General features: G+C 40.9%; 1 protein-coding gene across 1 annotated transcript in view; it reads left to right on the top strand.

Annotated features, from left to right (window-relative positions):
* The window catches only part of MYO1B (myosin IB), a 91,513-nt gene that overhangs the window by 45,296 nt on the left and 19,611 nt on the right, over nucleotides 1-26,606 (top strand). Inside the window, exons 11-20 of the mRNA XM_081813955.1 lie at nucleotides 7,874-7,978; nucleotides 10,394-10,456; nucleotides 13,837-14,037; nucleotides 15,405-15,631; nucleotides 18,096-18,296; nucleotides 19,931-20,024; nucleotides 21,104-21,253; nucleotides 24,232-24,300; nucleotides 26,042-26,128; nucleotides 26,426-26,512. Coding sequence (XP_081670081.1) covers nucleotides 7,874-7,978; nucleotides 10,394-10,456; nucleotides 13,837-14,037; nucleotides 15,405-15,631; nucleotides 18,096-18,296; nucleotides 19,931-20,024; nucleotides 21,104-21,253; nucleotides 24,232-24,300; nucleotides 26,042-26,128; nucleotides 26,426-26,512 — 1,284 coding nt within the window. The remainder of the gene's footprint in view (nucleotides 1-7,873; nucleotides 7,979-10,393; nucleotides 10,457-13,836; nucleotides 14,038-15,404; nucleotides 15,632-18,095; nucleotides 18,297-19,930; nucleotides 20,025-21,103; nucleotides 21,254-24,231; nucleotides 24,301-26,041; nucleotides 26,129-26,425; nucleotides 26,513-26,606) is intronic.

Here is a 26,606-nt window from a genome sequence, read left to right as displayed (position 1 = left end):
ATGCGGAATAGTTGGAAATTACATTGTATATTCTATAGACCACATTTAATTTAATTAATATAACTTTGAATCTACAAAGAAGCCTTTTTGCGGATGTAACAAAGTGTGTGTGTGTGTGTGTGTGTGTGTGTGTGTGTTTTGAGTGCTGAGAGCCAGCATTTTGGAGCCAGTGCTGTCAAAGGAAGAACTTCTTGTAGCAGTATTTGACTTTTGTAATTGCAAATTCAGAATTCTTCCTGTGAAATTGCTAACAAGGTATATGGACATTGGGCCTTAGTCATTCGTTCATTTGTAAGAAAGGGAAGCAAGATGGTGCCCTGAGAAAGCACGGAGCCCAGGAGCCAGATGCTGGCTGTGGCCTGGCCGGAGCTGGTCACCTCATCCCCGCTGGACTCAGGCAGAGACGGTCTCGACTGGGTGATGTGTTGGGTCTCATCCAACTGCAGTCTTTCGATAGGAGTTCTGTTGCAAAGGTTGAAAGAATTTCAGTGGAAGTTCATAATGAATTTTTTTAAAAAGACTCCATGCCTATTACAGATTAAATATTTAAACATTATATACTTACATTTGAATTTCCCATTTATCCTCTTGCTAACTTTGACATTTAGAAGCCATTTTAAGGACTTTTTTTTTTTGCCCCCTCCCCCATTTTAAGGACCTTTTAAAGCATGTACTCTTACTTTTAGGAGTGGTATTTTAGTTTGGTTTGGAAAAATAACAAGTAGATCAGGCTCCTCCTTTTTTTATTCTCCCCGTAAGTAATGATTTGTGAATTCCTTTAAATAAGCAGTCTGTGCCCAGAATGACCACCCAAAGCCTTCACGTGTTCCAAATTATCAGGTTCACAGAATAGCAAAAAAACATCAGCCCATTCCCTGTGCTAAGCTAGGCCTTTCTAGCAAATGTCTTTTTCTTACAACATTTATTTCTGTGATAGTACCTTCTCCCTGCTTGACCACAGTCCATATTGAGGCCAGTTATTGAGGGCTACCTGTGTGTAAGCATTGTGGTAAGTGGTACATATATTGTTGGATTTAATTTTCACAAAAATGTCATGAAATTGCTGCAGTTATTCCTATTTTGCAGGTGAGGAGGTGAGGTTCTGAAGGTCAAGTAGCTCCCAAGGTTACATGGTTACCAAAGGGCAAACTCAGGACCTAAACCCTAGGCCTCCTTAATAAATAATGAAAGATCTCCTATAGGGCACTTTTCTCTCCAAACTCATAAGATCCCCAGTACCTGAAAATAAGGAGAAAACGCAAATGTGTTAAGTTTCTGATGCCCCATATTTCTGTGCACTTGTCATCATTCTGAGCTGGCCAGCACGGGGAGCCCCCCTGGGGTTCTTTGGTGTGCTGGTGGCCGAGTGTGGGGCACCTGTGCCGTGTGCTGGCTGCTGCCGGCCCCCCCACCCCCCGTCCTGCCCCCCGAAGATGCTCTTCAGCACAATGTCTGCTTATATTGGTGCCCCTTTAGCAGACTCTGCAAAGGAAAGCTTCTAGGCTCTTGGTAATAGGGAAGAATTTGAGGTTTGTGAGTTAGGAGAATTGCTTGAATATACTCAGAACTACCCTGAAATAGAAAAATCCTTTTCTAAAAAAGCCCCCCAAACCAGAACTTTGAACCAAGACCAAATCTAACCAGTCATGTCTATAGCAGATCTTATGATGTACCTAAAATCATGAGAAATTAATTTTCCTTCTCCATGCAGTAAATGCTTTGATTTTTTTTCCCAGTTCTTTGAGAGAATTAAGATTTGTCTTTCATTGTAACTAACTGTTCTCTTCATTTTCCTGTCTAAACCTTCTCAGATCTTCCAAACATCCTGATTATTAATAATCTGCTTAATGATTTATTTTATAATTAAATTTACTTGGGTGAAGTCAGAATAGAGATTTGGTTGCACACTTTTTTTTTTTTAAGATTTTATTTATTTATTTGACAGAGAGAGAGATAGCAAGAGAGGGAACACAAGCATGGGGAGTGGGAGAGGGAGAAGCAGGCTTCCCACAGAGCAGGGAACGTGATGCAGGGCTTGATCCCAGGACTCTGGGATCATGACCTGAGCCGAAGGCAGACACTCAATGACTAAGCCACCTAGGCGCCCCTGGTTGCACACTTTTAGATACTTTACCTGCTTTTTGATACGGAATTAGAGAGGCTTTTTTTTTTAATGTATTCACATGCATGCCTCAGGTGCCATCCTACATTTTCCTGGATTCTCAGCAAAATTAGAACACATGGAAACATCAGGAAGTCCATCGTATTGAACATGAGGGAGCCAGGCAATTAAGGACTTAAAAGTACCAGAAGCTGAAATATAAGCTCAAAGTCTGACTTGGGAAGAAGTATTCTGAATCCTCATCAGTGCACAAATGAAAATTTCTATGTTATTGTATACCCAAGTGAAAAAGAAACTGATGGAGTATAGAGAGAATTCTGCCTTCGTTTTTCCATGAAACTTGACTGCAAGAATTAAGTGTTCTACCTTTTAGAACACCCTGGGCATCACTTTAAAAATTGGACTGTGAAGGTTCAGAAAAAAAAATTTTTAATGTTTCTAATTCTGCCTCATGACCCCATTGACAGTTGCCATGAAAACGTTTTTCAGCTGAGCTGGTGGAAACCTTTCATTCATTTTGGTCTGTCTCTAAATGGAAGAGGGAAACTGATGCATTAAACCATGGGATGATGACCCATGGATTTGACTGCAAAGCATTCCAGGGCCAGCTGCATGAATAGCCCTGCCTTGCTGGCCGCATGTGATCTGATGTCAGTTTGGAAAACAGATTAGTGGAACACACTGATACCAAAAATAAGAGGAAGTGAGTTAAAACTCATAGAGAAGAAAAATCTAGTTATAAATCCTCATTGAATGTAAGTCCAGTTTTGCAAAGGAAGAGAGTTCTATAATCCAGACACTCCAATTCCACACAATTAAGTTTGGATGTTCTTATAACTGCTCTCAGAAACATTTATAGCGTCACCATAAAATAACAAATGAAAAAATTAAATTCAGAGCGAAGTTGAGCCATCTAAACTGATTCAGCTTTTTTCTAAGTGCTTATCTGAGAAGTACTAAAAATGGCAGGTAGTTTACTGGGAAAATCTAACGAATTATTAGTGTGCTATAGACCAAAGCAGAACAGCAGGCTGGATATTTCACTTTTCATACAGTTGAGCTGGTTTCATATATCCAAAGTTATTTTGAATCAGGCACTCTTTATTCATCTTGCCCTTATGAACCTCATTGAAAGTGACCCATATACAGTAAGAATATGATAGGCTGGATGCAATGATTGTTCCAAATAAAAGAACCTAATAGGTGAACAAGAGTCAGTGTAGCCTGGTAAGTCTGTCTCATGATGATGAGATTTGTTTTCTAAATTGATTTTAAAAGAAAATTGATTCTGGTTATAGGTAATACCTTTTGTTCCAGCTTTTTTCCTTTAATTTTGTTCTTCGTGTGCTAGAGAACTTAAAGAGGAAGGAGAATTTTTAAAGTACATTTTAGAATGGAAATGATGGGAAATAATATGGTTCATAATATGTATCTGTACATCATGACTCTTGCTTTTTAAGTCAAAGCTTATTTTATGTAAGAAAAGCACTATAATGTTGTTTTTCTTAAAATTTACCATATTTTAATATGTACTAGGAAGAAAAATGTTATGTATTTAGAGAGTGCAAGACTTAAATATCTACCTGTCTTAAAGAGCATAAGGTATCATTAGCCGCCTCTATTGCCGAGAAAATACAGATAAATTAGTAACAGGCAGGTATTTTTGACCCATCTTTCAAAATCCTTCCAGGCGGGAAGTTCATAATTGATACTTAAGAGTATAAAGTAGTTGTGAACTTCACTGGGAGTATGGTTTTCTGTTTGTTTGATGTTGAAAAGGTGGACTCAAACTCAGGAATTCTTTTTTTTTTTTTTTTAAGATTTTATTTATTTATTTACTTGAGAGAGAGAGAGAGAAACAGCATGAGAGCGGAGAGGGTCAGAGGGAGAAACAGGCTCCCTGCTGAGCCAGGAGCCCGATGTGGGACTCGATCCCAGGACTCCGGGATCATGACCTGAGCTGAAGGCAGTCGCTTAACCAACTGAGCCACCCAGGCGCCCTAAACTCAGGAATTCTTTAAAGCCCTAGATTTTGAAGTTTTGGTCTATTATTTTATTTCTAAACCTAGCAAGTTCTTCCCACCCCAGTCTACACTTGGTGAATACAGTATAAAACAGCAGAGAACCTAGACACCTTGCTGTGTATCTGTCTTCCCTAGAGCAGTCTGGTGGGGGTGGTGATGGTTCTGGGCTTCACACAGGGAGATTGTGTGATGGAAAATTCTGGAAATGCTTGTTCGAAGATGTTCCCCAAAGTTTTAGTTTTATCATAACCTCAGCCTTTAGGGATAAATATGAGTTAGGCAGTGGAGACACATTCCATGTGTGGGGCATGGGTAGAACACTGGAGAGAGAGAGTGCGGAGATGAGTCATTCAAGCTCCTGCCCACTTCCTCCTGAGGAGACTTTGATTCATGAGACTGACATGTGGGAGACAGCGCCTGCCTCAGGGATCGCTGCCACCCACAGTTCTTGACACAAAAGTATCCAAATACCAAATTACCTTGGGGTCTTGAGATTCATGGGGTGGTTCCTAGACCCAGTTTAGCTATTTTCTAAAGGGGAGAAGGACCCAAGAGGAAACCCCAGTGATTTTTAGTGCCTGTGTACATGAAGGCATGTTCTGGACCGATGCGATTTGGAGCTATACGAACTGTTACCAGGACGTTCCTTAATTTTTTGCAAATTATAAATGTTTGTATGTTATTTTTAATGATTTGTGAAGTCCCGTTTCCCAAAACATAGGGCGATGTCCACAAGGTAAACATAGATCATGAGAGATGGGATTGCCTTCGTGTTTGGCAATGACGATTGCTCTCGTGATTCGTGACACGTTTTGCAGACCATGAGGTGTGTTTGCAGTAGATGTAGAGATACTTCGGAGGGGAAGTCAGCTGGTTTCTGCCTTGATGCTCGTGCTATTCTGTTTTTTTGTTGTTGTTCTTTAGACAGCAGGATGAGGTAGGAGAGACAGGTTTTTTCTTAGGCCGTCTTCAGAACGTTCTCTCCTTACCACATTGTTTATGTTTGAGGGGAGACCTCGCAGGGACAGCACGGGGTGGGTTGCTGTGGTGAGAAAGAAGAGGTGCTTTTGGATTTTGCTGGATCTCTTCGTTCTTTTTGTGACCTGCCATTTGCCTCTGTCAGTGACTCTTTGGGGAGGGGGATGTGTCATTTATTTTTCCTGAGAATTTAGAATTAGAAGCGTTAGATCCCGAAGGCTTGGGACTTCAAGCAAGTTACGTGAGGCATTATTTGAGTCAAACTGTTTTTATCCTGCGTAGCTCACACCTAGCAGAACCACAGTTCAGACACCGCATGTAGGTATCGGGGGCCCGTTTTTTGAACTGATTGGACATGTGTCTTGATTTCAAGTTTTATGCCAATCAGAAACATAGCTTGAATGGTGAAATCTGTCATTTGCACCAATGAATAACTGTCAATAAGTGTTTACTTTTAGAGGTTTATTGCAAATTAAGAACTGACTGCATTTTGTGTAATCTGTCCCTTTTCGCACCAGAATGCAGTAAGTATGAACTGTTTGCAGTGACAGTCTGTTGCATGCTCCTGTGTGATTGGCTTCTCCAGCTGTGTGGATTTTGCAGTAAATGGCCATTGATTACCTGTGTGCGGATATGAAATAGAGAGAATTCATACAGGAATTTTTAAATATTGAGGGGAAATCTAGTTTGGGTCTAACTTACCCCTGAAGTTGTGTTGTAATTGTGAAGCTTTGCCTCTGATTTCTAACCTGCCTGTGTGTATTTCGTAGTCCTGTTGCAAAGCATACCTCCAGCTGTTCAGGCCATGTCATGTGTCTCAGGACCCTATTCTGCTCTTGCTTCTCCTCATTAGTTACCATTTGAAGACTTAGCATAATTTTGTTTAAATAGCTCCATGAGTATAGACTTCTTAAATAACAGAAAGGATTTTAACCGTTAAATAAACCATTAAAACTTTAATTTTATTTATAAGTTTTTAAATTGGGGTAGTAGTATTATATAAGGATATATTTTACCAAACAAAGAAAGCCAGACTCCCTCGTAGAGAAATGGCCTTATCCTGATCATAATCGTAATAAGGCATCTAGGCCAGATTGACATCAGCTTCTAAGCAAAATTGTTAAGCTCCGAAGATTGGAGCGCATGGCTTTTAAAACTTTATGTGAAAATGGGGAATGCCCTTTGTGTCTCAGACCGTTTGTTGAAAGTATTGAAAATAAATGTATTCCCTTTAGTAAAAACCTTCATGATTAAAAACAAAAAACCAAAAAACTCTTTTCCTTGACCGGACTTAACATTTGAAAGATTAACCAATGATCGTGTGTATGTGTCATTTATGGTTTAGAGTTAAAAGTTCTCCCTGATTAATGAGTCCATCACTGGCGATAGGAAACCCTTAGCTGAATTCCAAGAAAGAATGTAGTCAGGTATCAGTCAGCATCCTAAGTCTCATTTTAAAATTTGCCCTACATAGGAGCAAAGTTGATTTTGAAAGTTCAGCTTTTGAAAAGCTCTATGACTTTTTTGCTTTCATCATTTACAGAGAGATTTGAAGGTCAGTTGCTCTGGGTATTCATGAGAAGCGATGAGCTTCAGTTTCACGCCGGGATGCTCGTGGCTCGCAGCTCGTTAGGGCCAGGACTGGCCACCTCGGTAGGGGAAGAGTCAGGTTTATCAGTGGTGGGGTCGTACTGTCCCTTGCTCCCATGGCCACCATCTCCTCTCCACAAAGACAGACGACCGAGGTGAAAATAACACGTCTTACTACCAGATCTACCTCTTCCTGGATGGTGTGGTTCTTGGTGGGGTGTATTCATTCAACAGACATGCACTTTGTGCCCTCAGTATCTACGGCAATACATTAAGCCCTGCGGATGGTCCAGAGATGATTTAGGCATGGATCTTCCACCGGAGTTTTAGGAGATAACTATAATATGAAGGAGAAGCTGCTGAGAACCATACGAGCAATAAATCATGAGCCTTCTGAGAAGAGAGTTTCTCACTAGGGAAATGATTTTGATGTGCTGATTCCCTTGAATCTCTATTTTTTCGGCACTTGGCTCATTCATTCACTCATCAAGTCATGTGGAGAACTTGCTGGGTGCAAAGTGCTGTGTGAGGCACGGGCTTACACTGGTGAACAGAAGAGACACATAGTCAGTCCTTGCCCGTCTAGTGAGACAGGGCTGAAACTAATCGATACACGTGTACACACATGCCCACACGCATATACACAGAGCGTGATTTTTAGAAAGTACTGGTATCTAAGAGTCAGAATGAGGGAGCTGACCCTGCATAGGGGAACAAGCGGTCAGGTCAAGAAGACTTTCTTGAGTTGCAGAGTTTCACCCGAGAATGGCCAATTGAGAACTTGGGTGACAGAGATTATAAATTTCACTGTTCCATTTTGGATCCTTTTGGGGAAACTATTTATTTATTTATTTATTTATACATACATGTGTGGGGTGCTTCTCTGTCAACTAAAAATCCTCATCTTTCAAAATACTACGTAACTTGTGTATACTTCATTCACCCGCTTGACTCATGAACCATTTCTCGAGTGCCTGCAGCGTGCAAGCCTGTGTGTGCTGGGCCTCGGCGTCCCGGGAGCTGTGTGCTGGGCAACAGTTAAATCCGCCAGACGGTGTGTGTGTGTGACGTTTCTTGTGGATTGCGGTGTTAGAGTGTCACTGCTGTGTGAGACCTAATGGCATGGTTTATAACGCTCTCTTCATTTTTCTCCATGTAGGACAACAGCTTTGAGCAGTTCATTATTAATTATTGTAATGAAAAGCTACAACAAATCTTCATTGAACTGACTCTTAAAGAAGAGCAGGAGGAATATATACGGGAGGTAATGTTGAAATACATTTTGTTAAAGGTTCCTTTTTTTACTCATCATACAAATTGTGGATTCAGAAGTCGCTATGAACAGGACCCTAAAATCAGATTTATCTAAGTTTAGCCGTATTTTGTCTTTTAAAAGTGCATTTGTTAGGACATCTAAGCTCACTGGGATTATCTTACTGCCCTGCTGCTAGAGCCTAGAACAGTGCCTGGCACATAGTAGGTGCTCAGGAAGTATCAGTTGACTGGCTCGAGTCTTAGCGGATTCTACTGTAATGATGTAAAATAATAGTGTGTTAAAAAAAGATTCAGATGAATGAGCAAACAGCAGTGGTGCATCCATACCAGGCAATAAAAAGGAGCAAACACCATTTGCAACAACATGGATGGACCTGGAGGGTATTATGCTAAGTGAAATAAGTCAGACTGAGAAGGACAAATACCATATGATTTCACTCATGTGGAACCTAAAAAACAAAACAGATGAATAAATAAAAGGTGGAATCAGACCAGTAAGCACAGAGAACCAGCTGATGGTTGCCAGAGGGAAGAGGGGTAGAGAATGGGCAAAACAGGTGAAGGAGAATAGGAGATACCGGCTTCCAGTTACGGAATGAGCCAGTCACAGGAATGGAAGGCACAGCATATAGGGAATACAGTCCATGGGATTGTAATCTTACTGCATGGTGACAGACGGGAGCTGTGCTCGTGGAGCGCACAGCATAAGGTATGGAGAAGCTGGATCACTGTGTTGTACACCTGAGACTAACGTAACACTGTGTGTCAGCTATGCTCAAAAGCAGTTTTTTTTTCAAACCAACATATAGTTGATCAAGGACTTATCTGAAGAATTGGCTACTCCAGAATAAAACGCATTAAAAATGAAAGAAAAAAATAATAAAAATGTCAGTCCACTGTCAAAAAACAAAAAAAAAGGACCAAGCAATTGATAAACACAGTGACATAAGGAATCTCAAATGCATTATGCTAAAGGAAGGAAGCCAGATTCAAAAGTCTGTGTATCCTAGGATTCCATGATACGTTGTTCGAGAAAAGGCAAAGCGGCATTGATTTTCTAAGATTTTATAATAAGAACAGGTAATATTTGTTGAGTGCTCACTATATTGCCAGGTGTTGTTCTAGTACTGTGTAAATGATCTCACTTAATGTAATTTGAAAATAATCAGAAGTAATGTTTATGAAGTTTCATCCTTAATTGTACGACCCTGTGTGGTTTTCACGCTTTCATTTTTTAAATAATGTTTTTTGAAGTATAAAATTATTTCAAACAAAAGGAGGAATTATTGTATTGTGTCTATATTGTATTACATTTTTGTTTCTTTTTATTTATTTGCTTTAATATTTTAATAATGGTATTACCTATTTTTTTTCATTTTCTATAGTGTTACTGTAAATCACTAAAGACACTGAATCCTTTTTTCTTTCCTTTTTTTTGCTTCAGTACAGAATTTTCTAATGTGATTGTTATCCCCAGTGTCTTAATAAAATAACCCAGGTACTCGAAAGCTAAATCATAAATATTTCATCTTTCTTTTAGAATGATCACCATGCTTTAGAAACATTTCATACTTGGCTGGCACCTTTTTTAACGTAAACATCCTAAAAGCCAGATTCATTCTCTTCCTGTCTTCTCATCATAAATAGATTGCCCAAACTTTGATCTGTAACTTAAAACAGTTGGTACAGATTGTCTAAAACATGTCTAAGAATATATAGGGAGATCCCTAGCTTGCTGTATGAATTAAGTTCCCCTTAGAAGAAAAATAAATGTTTACACTTACAGGCAGAGTGTAAGCAGATCCAGAATGATGACATTTAGCCTCACAGATTTGGCTTTGTAGCTAGCCTCAGAACCAGTGGGTCGATTTTTATGTCTTTCTTTACGTTAGAAATATTTTGTCTTAGCACTGGGATGTTTTTACATTTGAATAGTCAACTGCCCTACAACATGGGATTGACTCTAAAATTAATTTTTCCTTGTGGTTACAAATTAAGAACAGAAAAAATGTGGGCCTTAGATTCCTGGGATCAAGTTCTGACTTATTTCCTTATAAACATTGTAAATATACACAAAGTAATATTGACCCAAGGGCCTGTTGAGTAAATGTTTGGCACAGAGCCAATGAAGTGCATGGGAAATTGCCACAGATGGGAGAGTGGAATGGGAGGCGGTCTCAGAACAGGTCAAGGGCGTGCACTTCAGTCACATCATGTCAGTGGCAGACCGCTGAAATTAAGGAAGTTTTGGGAACCGGAAGATGACATTTTGCAGCACTGATTTTATAAAGGAAATACCCAGAGAGGACATGAAGCATAGTAAGGTGGCACAGTGTCTGATTTATAGATGGTGGTGTGTGGCCTCATCATATGGAATCTGATTTTGTTCTCTTTTGTTTCTCAGGGCATAGAATGGACACACATTGACTATTTCAATAATGCTATCATTTGTGACCTAATAGAAAATGTGAGTATAAAAATTGCTTAGTAATAATATCCTGCACAAAAGATCTCGCAGGCTTCGGTGTTAAGCTGTAGCATTTTTGCTATTTTGACACTTTTCTTTACAGAACTGCAGAGTTCTGGAGACTCTATTATAGCCATCAGAGATCATGCACGGTTCTTGAACACACACATAGACAGCTGGACGTTTTGATCCTTGGCTAGGATTTTCAGTCTCGTCCCATGGCCACATCATAGAGACCATGCATGACGTTCAGATGCCATGCCCTCAATGCACGCCCCATTCTTGCTGGGAGCCCAGGTCTAGTCCCCGGCTCCTGGGAATATGAGCACTGGTCAGAGGAGGCTCGGGCAAAACGTTTTTGCCCAGTCATATATCCATTTCATTTCCAAAATTCCAGGAACCACTTAATACACTGTTTAGTGGTTATTACCAAAAAGAGAATTATCGGTGAGGATGTGTGAAAATGTGCACGATTGCTGGGAGTGTAAATTAGTGCAGCCATAATAGAAAGCAGCATGGAAATTCCTCAAAAAATTAAAAATAGAACTGTTGTGTGATCCAGCAGTTCCACTTCTGGGTATATATATGCAAAGGAAACAGAATCAGGATCTCGAAGAGGTATCTTTACTCCCGTGTTAATTGCAGCATTATTCACAATAGCCAAGATATGGAAACAACCTAAGTGTCCGTCTATAGATGAATGGATAAAGAAGATGTGGTGTGTATATACAATGGGATATTATTCAGCCTTGAGAAAGAAGGAAATCCTGCCATTTGTGACAAAACAGATGGACCTTGAGGGCATTGCGCTAAGGGAAATAAGTTAGGCAGAGAAAGACAAATGCTGGGTGATATCACTTATATGTAGAATCTAAAAAAGCCAAAGAAACAATAGGATGGTGGTTGCTAGGGGCTGAGGTGGGGGAAATGGGGAGATGTCCGTCAAAGGGTACAGACTTCTAGTTACAAGATGAGTAAGTTCCAGAGATCTAATACATAGCATGGTGATTACAGTTAACAATGCTATATTATATATTTGAAAATAGGAGAGCAGGTCTTAAATGTTCTCATCACAAAAAAAAAAATGGTAACTATGTGACATGATAGAGGTGTTAACTAAGGCTTATGGTGGTAATCATTTTGCAGTGTAAAAGTATATCAAATTATCACCTTGTATACCTTAAAATTCCACAGTGTTATATGTCAACTGTATCTCACTAAAGCTGGAAAACATTGTTAAAATAAATTAATAAAGAACAACAAACATGCTCTTCAAGTTTAGGTAAAGGAGGATAAAGGGGCATGCTCTTCCAGCTACATGTTCTTCAAGTAAGATAACAAAAAACATTTCTTTGAGTTAAGATAAAGGAGGATAAAGGGACAATCATGGGAGCTGAGCTAAGTGGGACCCCAGGAGCAGCTCCACTACAGACCCGGCCTTGGTTCAGATTGCCTACGTGGGGGATATTTTGTGTGTGTGACTTTGCAGGTGGCCAAGGGCCACGGGAATTTTCAGGTGACCAGCTATGTCTGTATGTATGTGAAAAGGCTTAAAGTATGAAAAATTACCAGATAAATTTTAGATTCCAAAAGGTTACTAAATATTTTTTTTACATCGTAGTCTGTAGTTTATTATAAATGAATTGATTGCAGGAAGATTAATTTGTATGTGAAAACTTGGGAGCCCTTTTTTTAGGCTTAAGATTACTCACACTCTTGACCTCAATAACAAAGTTATTGAAAATTGTTTGAAATAATGCGTAAACTTTATTGTCCTGCAGTCTTTTTAGTTGTCAGTGGTAAGTGAGTGCTGGAATAGAATCACAGGCTCTAAATGTCCAGCAAGTCACTTTCTGTTCATCTGTAACAAGACCTTTTGGACATTATGTAATTAGCCAGTATCTCTTCCCTCGGTTTTTAAGATACTCCTGAAGGCTGCACCTTGAATTAAATGGAACATTAAATTGAATATTCTGAAGTATGACTGTTTAAGTAAACTTTGCTTTGAAATATTTGAACAGTTTCGGAAGGTGAATGCTAACATTCCACCTAAAGCAATTCAAAACTCTAATATCCAGAAAAATCAGTGAATTTACTGAAAATTTTTTGCTTGTAAATTTTGTGACCAAAGTAATTTGCTGTGAGAACTTTAACTTTCAGAAGTCATGACTAGTACATTTTCCTTCATAAATATAACATTGAACTTAATTATTTTCCCTTCAAGAAGGAAAAACAGAGAGAGAGAACCATGGTAATATACTTAATTTAACTAGATTATCTCAGCTCCAAATCCCCTTGCATATATGCTTGAAGAAACTCAGGTTCACGTAGAAGCCTGGGTACATAAAGGAAATGTTTCCTTCCGGTGTTACCTAACAATAATGTTTACTCTGGGGCTGTTGTGAACACACTTGATCCTTGAGAGTCCACATTTCCCCTGGGGTTTTGTGTGGAATGAGCAAATGCTGGTCAGAGGATGTCATGGCCTTGTGAGGAGAAGGGGAGAGGAACCAGGAGCTTTGGCCCGGTGGAAGTGGGTGGGGCTGATGGTCAGTAAAGTGGATTGTTCTCTTTGGAGTGGAGACATATGGGCCCATAGGGGCAATCCAAGGAAGAGCGGCCTTTATTTAGCAAAGTAGAAGATTCTGGATTTTTGATTCAGTTTAACTGGGCTGACTGCTCTTAGGATAAATAGGACCATAAGGTCTGAATACACAACAAATTCTCACTCGTGTTCAACATTCGTTTTGAAATTTTATGTGGAAGAATTTTATTCTAAACAGATATTCTTGAAACACAGCTTGATTGCCTTGATCCCAAATCACATTTTTTTTTTTTTGCTAGAAAATAAACTATTTTGAACACATGAACAATCTGAAAACATCTGAAACCAATTTCCTTCTGAAGCTATGGATCAAATAAATGGCCTTAGAAGACTGTGCTTTGTGATTTATGACCACATGTCGTAGAGATTGCATTGTCACATGTAGTTTCTGATGTTTAGATTTGTGTTTGAGTGTGTTTGGAATATGAGGTCTGATTTGCCTTTTTTGAACAATGTGGATTTCAGTCATCAGCCCATTGAGGTAGCTGAGGTGACTCCTAAGTCCTGTTCTGTGGGGGGGGTGAGGGGGCAGAGTGGGGGAGGGAGACGGATAGAGACCCCTCCCCCCCCCAGCAGGGACACACACCTGGGACTGTGGAAGGGGGCCGGGACTCCTGTGGCTTTTTGTGGCTTGTTTTGATTCTCTGCTTTTTGTTGTAACCGAGCGGAATTTTCTTGTGACTAAGTTAATTGTGTTTGACAGTGTAATTAGGAATAATTATTTAAACAATACAGTGAGGAAGGAAAGAGACGCTTTTTACTTCCTTTCTCGCAGAACACAAATGGGATCCTGGCCATGCTGGATGAGGAGTGCCTGAGACCTGGCACGGTCACCGACGAGACCTTCTTGGAGAAGCTCAACCAAGTTTGCGCCACTCACCAGCACTTTGAGAGCAGGATGAGCAAGAGCTCTAGGTTTCTTAATGACACATCCCTGCCTCACAGCTGTTTCAGAATTCAGCACTATGCTGGCAAGGTACGGGGGAGCCGCGAGCACCCAGTGGGCCTGCAGTCCTTCCCTTGAGGAGGCCATGCCTCAGGTGGCATTTGGACCAGTGCCAACTTGTAAGGATGAGTTGCTGAAATCGTAGGATCAGTAAATTGTTTAATAGAGGTAGAATCTGGATCGTGTTGAGTCAAAATCTTAACTGAGAGCTGAAAGGAAAAGCCAGTGGTCTTAATGAAAGAGCTCAAATGTATTTTAAAAATCGATGTTATTGTTTCCAAGCTCTGTTATCCTATAAAAATAGATCTGTCAACATGAATAAAAGGAGACTTGCTAGTAAAAATTAGGAGTCACTAACGACTGACAGTAAGGTTTTAGAAGCACAGATCACTTAGCAAAAACAATGAATTCTTAGATTGAGATTTTGAAACAAAAGTGGGGAAAATACCTACTTCTTTAAAAAAAACACTTATTGGGATGCCTGGGTGGCTTAGTCGGTTAAGTGTCTGCCTTCGGCTCAGGTCATGATCCCAGGGTCCTGGGATCGAGTCCCACATCGGGCTCCCTGCTCAGTGGGGAGCCTGCTTCTCCCTCTGCCTCTCCCCCTGCTTGTGCTCTCTCTCTCTCTGACAAATAAATAAATACGATCTTAAAAAAAAAAAGCACTTACTCATTTGCTTAATATTTGAGGGTATTAATTTTATGCCACCTAAGATCTATAAAGATAATGTTAAAACCAATTTTGATAATAGCTTAATTTTTAGAGTCCTGAAAGAGTATCAGTTGACGTTAATACCTCCTTTCTTTTACATAAGTTTGCAAATTCCAAAGAGGAAAACATTCTTATTTATATATTTAGTAAAAATTAAGTATATGGTACCCAAATTTCTGTTAATTTCAAAAAGTTGGAACTTAGTACTTCTTTTTTTTTTTTTTTTGTTAGCTTATGTTATTAAAAGATACTTTTCTGGTCAGTTCTTTGCCCGCTTAGGAGGTCTGAAAATATCAGTGCTATCTCTATTTTCTCCTACTTTTAAGCAGACTAGAATTGGCACATGTGAACTAAAAAAAAAGAAAGAAAAGTAAAACCTCAAAAATGTGCGCAAACACCAAAAAAGCCTACAATCCTTTGAAAATGTTACGATAGCATTTTTTGGAGTTTATTCTTGCAAATCCTGAAGTGTAATAGAATTTATTTTGAACTCTTCTGTGATTTAGACAGATGGAATTTAAACTTGGAGGCTAATTCGGTATTAGGAGTGTGACTAATGTGCCGGGGGAGGGGGTGGTTGATGGGGAAAGTAGAGGCTGCATTATAGTCTTGGAATATTTTTAACAGTTGTGTGATGCCTGGGACTGCAGTATGTCAGCTGTTGAGTTTCGTGTGCTGCTCATAGGTGCTGTATCAAGTGGAAGGATTTGTTGACAAAAACAATGATCTTCTCTATCGAGACCTGTCCCAAGCCATGTGGAAAGCTGGCCACACCCTCATCAAGTCTCTGTTCCCCGAAGGGAACCCCGCCAAGATCAACCTGAAAAGGCCTCCTACAGCAGGCTCTCAGTTCAAGGCGTCTGTGGCCACACTGATGAAAAACCTCCAGACCAAGAATCCAAACTACATTAGGTATTTCTGGCACATAAAATTCTTTGACAGGTTCATTAGGAAGGTACTTTCAGGGAAGATCATTTCCCTGTTTGCCTAAATCAGAATATAACCCCCACAGAGAATAACCCAAGTTCTTACCCGTCAAATAATGTGGTATCTTGGGTTCGCTTAAAAAATACTCCAGTGCCCCTCCCACCCCTTCAAGCAAGGAATTTAAAAAAGCGGGGGGGATAGATATTTAATGAAATTGCATTGTTCGCACATAGGATTTTTCACTTTTTGTATCTTTGTTTCATGACGTGTTCAGAAATGTAAGCGTTTTTTCTGGTAAAGGTTTTGCAGAAAACTCTTCTGTTGGATTCATCTTCTTACATTAACTTAGAGCACAGCATTAAACCAAGTGGGGCTTTAGTTCCAACTTTGGTGTTAGAAAATATGTCTCTTTCTTCTTGAGACTTATAGATTTGGAGAAAGGAATGACTCCCAAAACATTCTTAAATTTTTCAAAGCAACAGAAAGAATTCCTTCAGAAGCATCTGGTCTTTTTTTCCTGTTTCCAGGGCACCTTAGATCTCAAGATTCAGTAAAGCCCAATGAGGATTGGAGTTTTCAATCTGTGTATTTGGTGAAGTAGATAATGGGGGATGTGTATCTAACAGGTCAGGTTTCGTATAGCGCACACACACTCACACATCCTTTCCATAACTGTCTTTGAAAATGCCGTTGTGAGGAACCTAGCGGGAAGAACATTTCTGTGTGGTTTGTTTACCTAATATTTATATTGGTAACAAATATAAATAGTCAAAACCCCCTGGTTTGATTGCAATCAGGTTGGAACATATAGCAGGCAAAGATCCTAGTTTCAAAAAAGAAAAAAAACCCAGGAAACTTTCTGTGGTCAGTTGCTTTTGTTATTCTCAATTAAGTGGACTTTTAAAAAGTTATTATTTAATAATAATTTGCATGATGTGATATGCACAGATCCTAGGTGAATAGCTCAGTTATTTTTTCATCGTTGTATTCACTTTGACAACCACCACCTTGGTCAACATAAGGAAAATTCCATCACCCCAGAATGTTCCTTCATCTTCCTTCCTTTTTAGTGACTTTATTGTAGCTCTAAGAAGTCTTAATAAACTATAAGCTTGTGAATATATTATATTTTTTTCTAGAGTCTTTGTAGTTTCAGATTTCATGTTAAGGTCCATATTTTTCCATATAGATATCCCGTTGCTCTGGCACCATATATTGAAAAGAAAAAAATCGCTATTTTTTATTCAGTTATCTTGATGCCTTTATTGGAAATCAGTTGAAAACATGTGTAAGTGTTTAGGTCTAAACTCACTAGGCTGTTCCCATTGATCTGGTTGTCTATTTTTAAGCCAAAGGGTGGACATTATTTTTTGTAAATGTAAAAGGAGAAGCATAAAAACACCAAAGTCAAACTAGGTAAGACTTAATTGTTCACATATTATATATGTGTGAATTTATTTAACACTTGTAAGTAGGCAGATATAACCATAAATGTTTAATAGTGTATTAATTAAGATATAGAGATTGCTTCCTTAAGATCCGAACATAACAATGGCTTAAACAAGACTCACTTATTCCTTATGTAACTTCTGAGTATAAGGATTTTGGGGCTAACCCAGCATTTTCTTCTATTTTGTGGCTCTGTGGTTCCCAGGGTGTTTCCCTCATCCATATTGTCAAAGATGGCTTTCTACCATGGCTCTATATTCCCAGCCAGCGGTTAGAGAAGAACAAGGGGAGTGCAAGTCCCTTCCTTTTAAGGACACTCAGAAATGCCATATATTAATTCTGTTGTGATCCTGGTGGCCAGACTTTTGATCACATGGCCACACCTACTTGCAAAAGAGGCTGGGAAATGTTCGTTGTTCCTTGGACAGCAAAATGCCCTGTTAAAAAGGAGGGAGATACAGGGCAATAGGGAAACAGTAGTGTTTTTAATAGTTTCAGTGAGTTATATCATACGGTACAGTAAAGTGTATGAATCTTAATTGCACAGCTTGTTGAAGTTTTTATATATGTATACACCTGTGCCCATCATCCCCGAAGGTTCCTTTGTGCCCCTTCTCTGTCGATCTGCACCCCTACCTCTCCCCAGAGGTAACAGCAATACTGATTTCTAATCATAGATTTGTTTTTCTTGAACTTCATATAAATGGAATTAAAAAATATATACTCTTTTATGTCAAACTTATTTCAATCAACAGAACGTCAGTGATATTCATCCCTGTTATTATTGTATGTATTAGTATATTCTTTAAGTGCCATGTATGTATGTCATATTCATTTTTAGGTTTCTGTAAAACAGTTTAAAATAATTTAAAAAGATATGACTAGGTTTCCCAAAGATAATAAATAATTATCGCAAAATAATTATATACTCTACTTTGTAAAACACAGATCTATCCTCAAGAGACAGAGTTTAAAACCTAAAATCTGTGTGATATTTTAGGTGCATCAAACCAAATGATAAAAAAGCAGCACACATCTTCACCGAGGCTCTAGTGTGTCATCAGATCAGGTACCTGGGTCTTTTGGAGAATGTTCGAGTGAGGAGGGCAGGCTACGCCTTCAGGCAGGCCTATGAACCATGCCTAGAAAGATACAAAATGCTTTGTAAACAAACATGGCCTCATTGGAAAGGACCAGCAAGGTAAGAAATGCATTGATCACATTTAATAATGAAGTTTTAAAGCCTACAAATCCCATGCTATTTTCTTCACCTGCTGTTAGTAAAACAATTCTGTGGCAAGTTGGATGCTTCCTCTGTGTTGGACCCTCTTCCATTAGGGTACCGTTTTGTGCCAATCAGTGATTGATTATAGAGGCCTCGATTGTAAGGTCTGAACAGGGCTTATCCACATTTGGAACTTGTATGTCAATAGAATTTTAAAAATATGCCGTGGCAAGTTCGTAGGAGGGGATTTGTAATTGCTAAGTATATTTGTGTAGAATCATGAAAGGAGTTAGAGACATCTCGGATCACTGCTCTTCGCTTTTTGGGTTTTTTTTTTCTGGGGAATTAACCCCAGAGACAGACGGTGAGTGGGGGTGAGGGTCTTACTCTTCGCCTGGGTCTGCACCAACTGAGAAATAGATACAGGAGCAGATAGGACTCAGAGTCAGTGTTATTGCTGGTGAAGCTGGATTGGAGAACATGGTGGAATCCAGGTCCTGCGGCTTTCCGCCCATCTTCGCTGAATTGCACTCAGGCATCTAGTCCCAGACAGAGCGATGGACCCCTGCAGGAGCAGCCCCTGTGAGCTCTCCACATGCAGACAGAACCTGTGTACTGCCAGGGGGCTGCTGCAGCAGAGAAAGCAGGCTTCGGCTGTCCACTGCGCTTTCTTCAGCTCTTGCCCGGCGGAGAAGTTGCCCCTTCCCTGCAGGTGGCAGAAGCTCTCCCAACCACCACAGGAAGGCCGCCGTGTCTGTTTTACGGGCCTGTGCAGGCACTAGGGATTTGATTTCACTGTACTGGTATTGCCCCCACATTCTCACTGGACATGGCCTGGAATAGGACACTCACCCTGTGTATTACAAGGAGATGAACTCCAGACATATGATGTGGCCTCCGATGCCACAGGTCAACACCCAGGCAGTGTGGGATCTGCGTACTGTTTGTTCCCATTGCTAATTGCCACGGTAGAATGGTCAGTATTTACCATAATGCACAGAACATGCCTTCACTCCCTGCTTGGCACCTAGGCCCTAAGTCGGTGGGCTGAAGTTTCGTTAAAGATTGATGTTGAAAGCGGAGTCCAGGATGGAGAAGTCAGAGCCCAGCTCAGGCCTTGCTCCCATCGCATAAGGCCTCTGCTTCATTCCACCCCATTGGTCTGGCACTTAGCACTGTCTCTTGGGTTCTGCCCATGCTGTGAGGCATGAGCGCAATATTAAAAATATTTTCAAGAGTTAACTGAGCGGACTCAAAAATAGATGTGAATTTCTTGTATCCCCTCCTGATCCTGGTTGGGGCTTTGTTATGGGTATATTTGATACAAAGATTGCCTCTGTTAATGAAATCAAGATACTGGCTTTAATGCCGTATTTTCCTAGACTACATAGTTCCGAACCCAAATTTACTCTTTCAGCGTTACTGGATTTGGTTTAATTTGTGGAGTTCAGTCTGAAAAATCTTTCACAAAAGACTGCTTACTGAAAGACCAATTGTACTTGGAAATAAAGCTATTTTTTTATGCTGCTAAGAACCTGATACCATGATTGAAGAGAAGATAACCTCTTTTTATAACTCAGAAAACTCACTGTTTTTATTTATTTTTATAGGGCTGGCGTGGAGGTTCTGTTTAATGAATTAGAGATTCCTGTGGAAGAATACTCCTTTGGTAGATCAAAGATATTCATCCGGAACCCGAGAACAGTAAGTAACCAAAATCTTGACACTCTGAACTTACGTTATAATCATATAGGCAAGTCCTTAAAGGATATTTAACTTCATAACATCACCAGAGATGCTGCCAGGAGGCCCACATTCTTGTTTTTTCTGCAGACCTCCAGGAGGATGGGCAAGTAGGAGGGCAGTAGAAGAACGTGGTTTTTTTTTTGTTTTGTTTTGTTTTAAGATTTTATTTATTTATTTGACAGAGAGAGACACAGCGAGAGAGGGAACACAAGCAGGGGGAGCGGGAGAGGGAGAAGCAGGCTCCCTGCAGAGCAGGGAGCCCGATGCGGGACTTGATCCCAGGACCCCGGGATCATGACCTGAGCCGAAGGCAGTCGCCTAACCAACTGAGCCACCCAGGCGCCCTAACGTGGTTTTTTTAATGAAACATCAAAATCTTTGAACTGATAGATTGTACACCACTTACTAGAGAAACGGTTATTACAGCAATAAAACCTCCCTAATTCATAGGAATTGGGGGTAAATTCAGTCTGTATTGATTATAGCTGAATTATGTAATAATTTTAGGAAAGACAACCCTATTATTTTAAGGTACGTGAAAGCATTCCTATTGAAAAAATTTTTAAGGTGAAAAGGACACTTAAAATTCTACGTAGGAACTCCAAGGGAACGTTTTTTTGTAAACGAATATAGACTAGGATGAAGTATAATTAACATAGCAGTGTCTTTGGTAATTTGGAGAATTTGGCAAATGTTTGAATTGTTCAAGAGAGAAACATTATCAGCATCCCCCTGCGCTTAGTAGTTGCATTCCCGTGGATAGCGTGAAGGTAAATCTGAGCTTCCAGTTCAGCCCCTCTCTGATTTGTCAAATTCTCCATCGCCCTATTGTAAATAGTGGATCTTGTATGAATTCATCAAAATAGGTCTTCTCGTGGGTTGTTATTCCTATCATCTGTAATTAAGATGGTTATGCATTTTTTTTCTCAATGTGGTTGATTCTAACATTGTGAACTTTTTCCTCCTGGAGATGTCTTTCATGCATGTCATAAGGTTTTGGTAGACTTTTGATAAATCCATCTACCCTTTCTTATTAGTTATTCAAACTAGAAGACCTGAGGAAACAGCGTCTTGAGGACTTGGCCACTCTCATTCAGAAGATTTATCGGGGGTGGAAATGCCGCACACACTTCCTGCTAATGAGAAAAAGCCAGATCGTGGTAGCCGCCTGGTATAGGAGATACGCGGTAAGAGCCTCCGACCTTTCTCATCTGTAATAATGAGGCTTATTTGCAAGTATTCGTTATGTAGTTAACTGTGTATGTCATTTTTACATATTCGGTTCCCCCAGCAACTTCATGGAATGAGTACTCTTGTGGTACCTTTGTTAAAGACAGGGAAACTGAGGCATGAGGCGTCAAGTAACTTGCCCGTGGGCAAACAGCCACTAAGCAGCAGAGATGAGATTTGCATCCAGGACAACTTTAAAGCTCAAGTTTAGTATGTCACGACGCTGCCTTCCCTGATATAGATACATGTATTGAGAGATTGAAATCTTGAAATTGCTCATCAGATTTGAAGAGGCAGTGTCATTTAACTCTCTTCATATCGTAGGGTCAATTTTCCAGAATAATTGGCTGTTCTCTGTGTATTGTAGCAGCGCTGAAAATGGCTTCATTCCAGAAAACTAATGCCCCATTGTAGTAGAATTCTGGGTTTGGTGCAAGAGTTCAATTTCCTTTAGTCCTCAGATAGCTGGTCTTATTAACTAGGGGAAAAGACTCAAAAATACAGTATGTTTACTTAATAGACATGGCATTTCTTTTTGGGATTTTCTTTCTCACTTGATTATAGATGTTTCATTGAAGGAGTAACATGTTTGACGGAAGCCCGGAGGTTTGCCTTTAGGCTAGCTTAAACCTGGGCTGTGTTCTCACAAATGAATTTTAGTGATAAAAACACTACTCCCAAGTGCTTTTTCATTCTATGCATTTGCTCTAGAGAGTGAGTCGGAAGATGAATTGAATTTGCAGTCAGATCTCCTTTAGGGTATTCTGTTTCTCTGCTCTAGAAACATCTTACTAGGAGGCGGTGTGTAACCAGGACATAGTGTTGCTGACCTAGTCTCATGTCATGTGTTTTAGCGTAATACGTCCAAATTTGAGAAATTAAGGACATACTTAAATGATTAAGCCAAAGAAAAAAAATTGCTTGATCTTTAAGAGAGTACCTTTACAATTGCTTCCTCTAGTCGAAAGGGTACAACCAGTAGAATGGGTGTGGACGTATGGACCTGTCCAGTCACGATGATGGTTGTATTCCTATGTAATCTGCAAAGGCGCAGAGGACGGTTGTCCTGGCTGTGGTGGATTCTCTTCCGTGCACACAGCAATGGCGCTTGGCATTTCTGCAGATTCATAATGCTCTATTTTGTATTCGTCTGAGAAAGGGGGGACTGAGAAATCACCAGTCCTCAGGGACCCTTTTCATCATTTATTTTTGAGATCATTAAGAAAATCCACGTTTGGGAGTGTAGTGAATTCATCTACCTTGAATCCTACGAATGCTTTTGCCAACACCTACTCTTCCAGGCTCTGGGGAGAGCACCATGAACAAAACAACCTAATTTCCTGACCTCCTAGAGTTTATATCTAGTAAGGGACAAGCAAGTGAATAATCGGAACAATTACAGATTGTAGTCAGTGCTAGGAAGAAAACCAAGAGTACTGAGATAAAGGATAGTGGAGAATTAGGATGTAAATATAAGATACAAATTTAGATAGCAAGGTCAAGGAAGACCTCTGGAAGGCGGCATTTCATCAGAAGTCTGCGAAGAAACAGGGCAATGAACCAGGAAAAGCAGGTACCATCTGTGGCCTTTCCTCCCTGTGTCTCCAGATGAATAAAAGAGCCACCATGTAATGTACCATTAAATCATGATGGGGAGAGCGACGATGAATACTGATTTGGAGAATAGAAACAAATAATAGCCTAACTTTCAGAGAAAGTATTAATTTTGCCCTAGTGTCAAATCTGCTTCAGAAGTTGAACTAAACACCTCAACCAGTTAACTACGTGTTATCCACGCCAGGGATTAAACTCAGTATTTTTCCTCAATCAGATAACTCCAACACTTTCTCCATGCCTGTTTTCAGTTGCTGATTATTTTAAAATCCATATTCTGTCCTTTTTAATGGCTCTATGAGATGAATTTTAAAGTGAGATAGAGTTCTTTTCAAGCCATTTAGGAGTTTCAGAAGAGAACAGTGAGGTACCAAATGGATGTCAGAAGTGATGGTCAGAGACGGTGGGTGTAGTTTGTTGTACAGCACGGAATATTCTTCTGTGAGGAATCTGGGGGCGGGGAGGGGTTTGCAGCTCCTCATTTGACAGATGAGGAAATGGAGACCCAGAGAAGGTAGTGACTTGTCCAAGGTCTTTGTCTCTGGTGTTCTCTTGCTTTGCTGCTCATGTGTTGATCACATCACCGTGTTTCCTCTGAGCTTCCAAAATACAACCTAGGGTGCCGAAAGGCATGTCTGCCCCCCCAGTAAAGGGAGCTGAGCAATCTAGCATTTCCAAAGTGAAAGAAGCACAACATGACTTCAGTACATTGAAAAGCTGAAATTTCACCCCAGATGCACATGTGCCAGGGAATATTCCACATTAAATACAGTAAGAGCTCACGTTTCTAGGGGTAGGATTCCAATCGCCTCCACTCTCTGAGGCATCAGCCCTAGAACTAAAAAGGGCCTCCGGGCATTGAGCTTGCTGTGCCAACATTTGGCCTGGGGCCTCCTTCTTGGAGGCTCACTGGGTTGGCTTTAACCTTCCCCACCCGGAGGCGACCTTGGCTGTATCTGAACCTACTTGGTGCTCACTCGACTCTCCCAAGATGCTGTTTCTGTTTCACATCGCCGACTGGTGTCCACTGCAAGTCCTTGGGTGCAGGAGTGGGGTTGGATTCACGTTTATATCCCCACAGTTCTATTAAAGTGATGATCATTGAATTATATTTAGCATCCTTAAAGCATTCTCTGGATTAACTGTAATAATTTTGGATCGTTTGATATTTTGATTTCTTTACATATTGGTTCCCAGAAGGAATATGGGAGATCAAGGGTTAATTGCACTAAGTGAGCAAGTCCTCTTTCTCAATCCTTGCAGTGTGTGTGTTACAGATGTGTAAATAGAACCGCTAATATCTTTCCCTTTCGTCCTACAGCAACAAAAGAGGTATCAGCAGATCAAGAGTTCTGCCTTGGTAATTCAGTCTTATATCCGGGGTTGGAAGGTAAGTTTGAAAGAAGTGAGCCTTATTTATTTGGAGTTTTCAGGTTCTTCACAAAGGATGATGTCTTTAAGGTCACCCTGCAGGGGAGAGCTCCTCGTCTCCTGCCTACCCTGTAAACAGTCAGATAGAAAGAATAAATATTATGGGCGACGCTGGGGCCCTTGTGACCATGTCTTGGCTGCATCCTTCCAACCGGTTCTCTTTTCAAGAGCTTTGTTCTCTGAGCAGGAAGTCCTTGAAATAATACCGTACATGATTTCAGTATCCTCTTGCCCCCTGTTTGCCAGGGAAGTGTAGCCCAGAGGGCTGTCTCTCACACTGTTGCCTCTGTACCTGTGTGTCCTGCCGGACCTCAGCACCCCCAGCCCGGCTCCCTTCCGTAACTTCCTGGTGACCGTCTTGTGGGCTGCCCCGTAATGAACAAAACATCCTGAGCTCTGGCCATTCTAGTGGGGATCACAGCGCACCCATCACCGAGTTCCAGGTCCTTCCTACAAGCTTGGTTCGGAGGTCAGCAAACTACAGCCTCTGGACCAAATCAAGCCTATGCCTGTTTTTGTGCAAAGAATCGCTTTTATATTTTTTAAAGCATTGTTTAAAACAAAAGAAGAACCATCTCATGAGGTGTTAAAAATTATATGGGATACAAATTTTGTATAAATATATATATAAATATATATACAAATATAATTACAAAGTTCATATAAAGTTTTATTGGTACAAAACCTTGCTTATTTATTTACATCTCGCGAGTGGCTGCTTTAGTGCTGTCACATCAGAACTGAGTAGTTGTGATAGAGAACGTAAAACCTGTAAAGCCAGAAATACTACCCGTCTGGCCTTCTACAGAAAGGTTATTGACCCCTGCTCCAGGTCGAAGATACTTCAGGGCCTATCCTGACCACTTTCCTATTGGGAGATTTTGTGGGGTGAGCTGGGTCCAGAGGGGCTAGTCCAAGGTAGTTCCCAGGCCCAGGGCCCCTTCAGAGGGTAGAGCCCTGGGCCAGGAGTCCAGCGGCATCGATTGACCTTCGTCTAGGCCCGTGGGGCACTTTGGTCGTTGTCCCACAGCAGATGCCAAAATATAAATCCAAGCACATGGAGGAAGTGAAATTACTGCCTGCCAGTTCTTCTTTGACCTCATTACTGGGTCATGGGGCCATGACTCCAGTCTAGAGACTTCAGACATTCAGAGTCCACCTCCAAACCACGCGCTGCCCTGGCCCCCACAGAGTCAGTTCCTGGTGGCTACTGGGAAGAAGCCGCTGGTTTTGGACCAGTGAGATTATTTTAGCAAGTTTTTAAACATCTCTTCTGAATAAAAAGTACAGCTCCGGTTACGTTCTGTATACAACAATAATGAAAGTGATAAAGGGATTTTGGAGGATCATTGGAGATCCTCCGACCACGTTCTGAGAGCGGTTCCCTCCATCCGATGTGCGCCAGCTTCTATTGCTTGTGCTCAGATTTTCCTCCTGTCACACGTGAGGGCACAGGAGGCCGCTACCTCAGTCTGAGTGGCGGCTACACTGTCGTGCTCGACGACGGCCTCATTTACCACCTTCTCCTGGTCCGTTGAGGCCTACTAAGCAAGTTCTCCTTTTTCTCTCCTTAAGCTGTAGATCTTTCACTTGAGAACGGATATGATGACTGTCTCCTCAAGTATTTTTTTTCCCACATCACTATGGAATTTCATTTTTTTGGTTAACTCTCTATTTTCCTGGGTGATTCTTCCCCTCAGGCCCGGAAGATCCTGCGGGAACTGAAGCACCAAAAGCGATGTGAGGAGGCAGCCACCACCATTGCGGCCTATTGGCGTGGGACCCAGGTAGGCCAGAGACTGCCCCCCAGCGGCCCCCCCCCCCGGGAAGGCAGTGGGTCGGGAGTAACGTGTGGGGCCACGGACCCTCTCCTTCGGGGGCCAGAAATGTTTCCCTGGCTTAAGCTACTGAGCACGCCTTTACCTGCCTGTCTCTCCGATATTGTGGTGTGGGGTGGAGGCACACGCTTTCGCGTTCACTGTGTGATGGTGACTGGTGTCTCTCTTCCTCTTTCCCCTTTGGGAACCAGCAGTAACCTTTCTTGCCTTAAACTTTTCTGTAACTCCTTTTCAAATGCATCACAGGCGCGAAGGGAACTGAGCCGGCTGAAGGAGGAGGCTAGGAATAAACATGCTATTGCAGTTATTTGGGCTTACTGGCTTGGATCTAAGGTACTTGATTCGCACAACCCGTCCCTCGGTCCCGGAATCCGCCACGATCAGTTTGGATCTTTAGCCTGTCGGGCTGAATGACTCCAGCTAACGG

The sequence above is a fragment of the Leptonychotes weddellii genome, chromosome 3, assembly GCF_054177405.1.
Source record: "Leptonychotes weddellii isolate Sample4059 chromosome 3, ASM5417740v2, whole genome shotgun sequence".
Taxonomy (NCBI): Eukaryota; Metazoa; Chordata; class Mammalia; order Carnivora; family Phocidae; genus Leptonychotes; species Leptonychotes weddellii.
This window is presented reverse-complemented; position numbering and strand designations above follow the sequence as displayed.